This window comes from Gossypium arboreum, chromosome 1 (assembly GCF_025698485.1).
Source record: "Gossypium arboreum isolate Shixiya-1 chromosome 1, ASM2569848v2, whole genome shotgun sequence".
Taxonomy (NCBI): domain Eukaryota; kingdom Viridiplantae; phylum Streptophyta; class Magnoliopsida; order Malvales; family Malvaceae; genus Gossypium; species Gossypium arboreum.
Window position 1 is genome coordinate 16,399,479 of NC_069070.1, and position 2,861 is coordinate 16,402,339.

A 2,861-nucleotide genomic window follows, 5' to 3' on the forward strand; every position below is an offset into this window, starting at 1 on the left:
ACATGGGCGTGTGCCCTGGCCGTGTGAAGTCTACACCTATTTTATGAAAAAATATAAAAAAAATTATTTGATGACGGGCGTGTGGCTTGGCCGTGTGACTTCAATTTTTTGATGACATCATAAATAGAAAGTTACATGGGTTAGGGACACAGGCGTGTAAGATCACATGGCCTGCCCACACGGGCGTGTCCCAAGCCACACAGGTATGTGACCCCTATTTTGGTGAAAAACTTTCTAACGTTGTAAATTTTCTAAAGTTCTTGATTTAGTCCAGAACCACTTTCAATGTATGTTTTGGGTCTTGTAGGCTCGTTTTAGGGACGAAATGAATATTTATGAAAAGTTTTAATTTGAGTGGAAATTTGTGTCTTGACTTTAAATGTTTGTTTGAGTTTAAGCCCAGTAATGCCTCGTACCCTGTTCCAACGTCGAATACGGATAAGGGGTGTTACATTTAGTGGTCTCAAAGCTACGGTTTAGTCGATTCTTGGACTAACATAGCCATTACGAGTTTAGCTATACATGCCATTATATAAATTGTGATAGTATGATAACTCCTGACCACTTTTAAATGTATTTTCATATAGTATATGTCTTCCAACCAAGCTCGAGATGAGTCTGAAGAAGCTGAGGGCACTGCTCAAGCTTCTGTACGACGAGCCGCAACTAGTAGTAGTAGAAGACCCATGTCATAGGGGTCGCAAAGAGGCGAAAGCAGCTTTTTTTGAAATGATGGATGAATGGTTTAGTGAATACATGAGAGCAAACCCCACTATTCCATGACCTCCCCCACCTGTCTCGCAACCTTATCTTGAGATGCCACGGGGTGTTGAGCTCGAAAGGATTAACAAGGCTCCAGTTGATAAAATAAGAAAATATGGAGCAAAAGAGTTTAGAGCTACTACCGATGATGGTTCAGAAAAAGTCGATTTTCGGTTAGAGAACACCATTCGGGTTTTCAAGGAATTATTATGTACACCCGCAGAATGTTTGAAATGTATGATATCTTTACTGAAAGACACAACATACTATTGATGGAAAACTATATCTTCAGTTGTACCGAGGGAAAATGTCACGTAGGAATTCTTTCAAAAGGAGTTTCGAAAGAAGTATATCAGCCAAAGGTTCTTAGATCAGAAAAGAAAAGAATTTTTAGAGCTGAAACAGGGAGATTTGACCGTGTCATAATATGATTAAGACTTTGTTCGGTTGAGCCAATATGCAGGGAATGGGTTTAAACCGAAGTTGAGATGTGCAAACACTTTGAAGAAAGACTGAACGAAGACATTAAACTACTGATTAGGATTCTCGAAATAAGAGAGTTTGCCATGCTAGCTGGTCAGGCCAAGAAGGCTGACGATTTAAGTATAGAAAAGAAGCAAGCCGAAAGGGAAACCCAGATTCCAAGTAAAAGATTCATGAGTAAGTCACAACCCTCTACTTCAAAGAAATCAAGAAGTTATCATGAGCGTTTTACCTCATCAGTGGGACATATAGGAAAGGAAAGAAGTTCCAAACACTCTAAATCGAGGACTTCGTCTCCCTCAGCAGCTAGTGTAGAGAGTGGTGGGAACCCAAAGCCACGGTGTAATGTATGTAATAAATTACATTATGGTGAATGCCGGATGAAAAGTGGGGCATGTTTCAGGTGTGGTTCACTTCATCACTTTCTTAAAGAATGTCCGGAAAGAGCTGAGAAGGAGACTGAACAGACTTCTATATTGAGTAACCTCACCTTGAGGGGTAGACCTCCATGACACCCGGGGAATGTTAGTAGTAGTCGTGGTACTGCAAAGGATTCAGCAGCCAGATCTGAGGTAAGAGTCCAGTAAGGACATATGTCATACGTGCAAGGGAAGAGGTCTCGGAACCTGATGTTGTCACTGATACTTTTTCTCTCTATGATACTAATGTAGTTGTGTTGATTGATCCTATATCAACCCATTCTTATATTTGCATGAAGTTAGTATCTAGTAAGGATTTATCTGTTGAGTCTACTGAATATGTGATTAAAGTGTCGAACCCTTTAGGCAAATATGTTCTGGTTGATAGGGTTTGCAAGAATTGTCCTTTGATAATTCGAGGTCACTATTTTTTGGCTAACTTAATGTTGTTGCCATTTGATGAGTTTAATGTTATATTGGGTATGGATTGGTTGACACTACATGATGCTATAGTAAATTGTAGACGGAAAATTATTTAATTAAAATGTGAAAATGGTGAAATTCTTCGGGTTGAATCAAATGAGTCAGATACACTACCTGTTGTGATTTCTTCTATGTTGGCTCAAAAATATATGAGAAAAGGCTGTGAAGCTTATCTAACTTATGTGCTGAATACAAAAAAGTCTGAACTAAAAATTGAATCAGTGTCGATAGTTTGTGAATATTCAGATGTATTTCCAGAGGAATTTCTAGGGTTACCTCCGACTAGAGAAATTGAGTTTGGTATTGCATTAGTCTTTGGTGCCTAGCCGATATCAATTGCTCCGTATAGGATGGCCTCGACTGAATTGAAAGAATTGAAAGTTCAGTTGCAAGAATTGACAGATAAAGGTTTTGCTAAACCAAGTTATTCTCCATAGGGTGCACCAGTATTTTTTGTAAAGAAGAAAGATGGCTCTATAAGACTATGCATCGATTACCGACATCTCAACAAAGTGACCATAAAGAACAAGTATCCATTACTAAGAATTGATGACTTGTTTGATCAGTTGAAAGGGGCAACAGTGTTTTCAAAGATAGATTTTAGATCGGGCTATTATCAGTTGAGAGATAAGGAGTCGAATGTACCAAAAATCACTTTCAGAACAAGATACGGGCATTATGAATTTCTTGTTATGCCTTTTGGACTGACGAATG

The 2,861-nt window shown here is 38.8% G+C and overlaps 1 protein-coding gene across 1 annotated transcript; it reads left to right on the forward strand.

Moving 5' to 3' along the window:
• Positions 1–1,250: 1,250 nt before the first annotated feature.
• LOC108481070 (uncharacterized) lies at positions 1,251–1,757 on the forward strand. The gene has a single exon (XM_017784245.1). It carries the CDS (start codon positions 1,251–1,253, stop codon positions 1,755–1,757), a length of 507 nt encoding a protein of 168 aa, XP_017639734.1.
• The last annotated feature ends 1,104 nt before the right edge of the window (positions 1,758–2,861 follow it).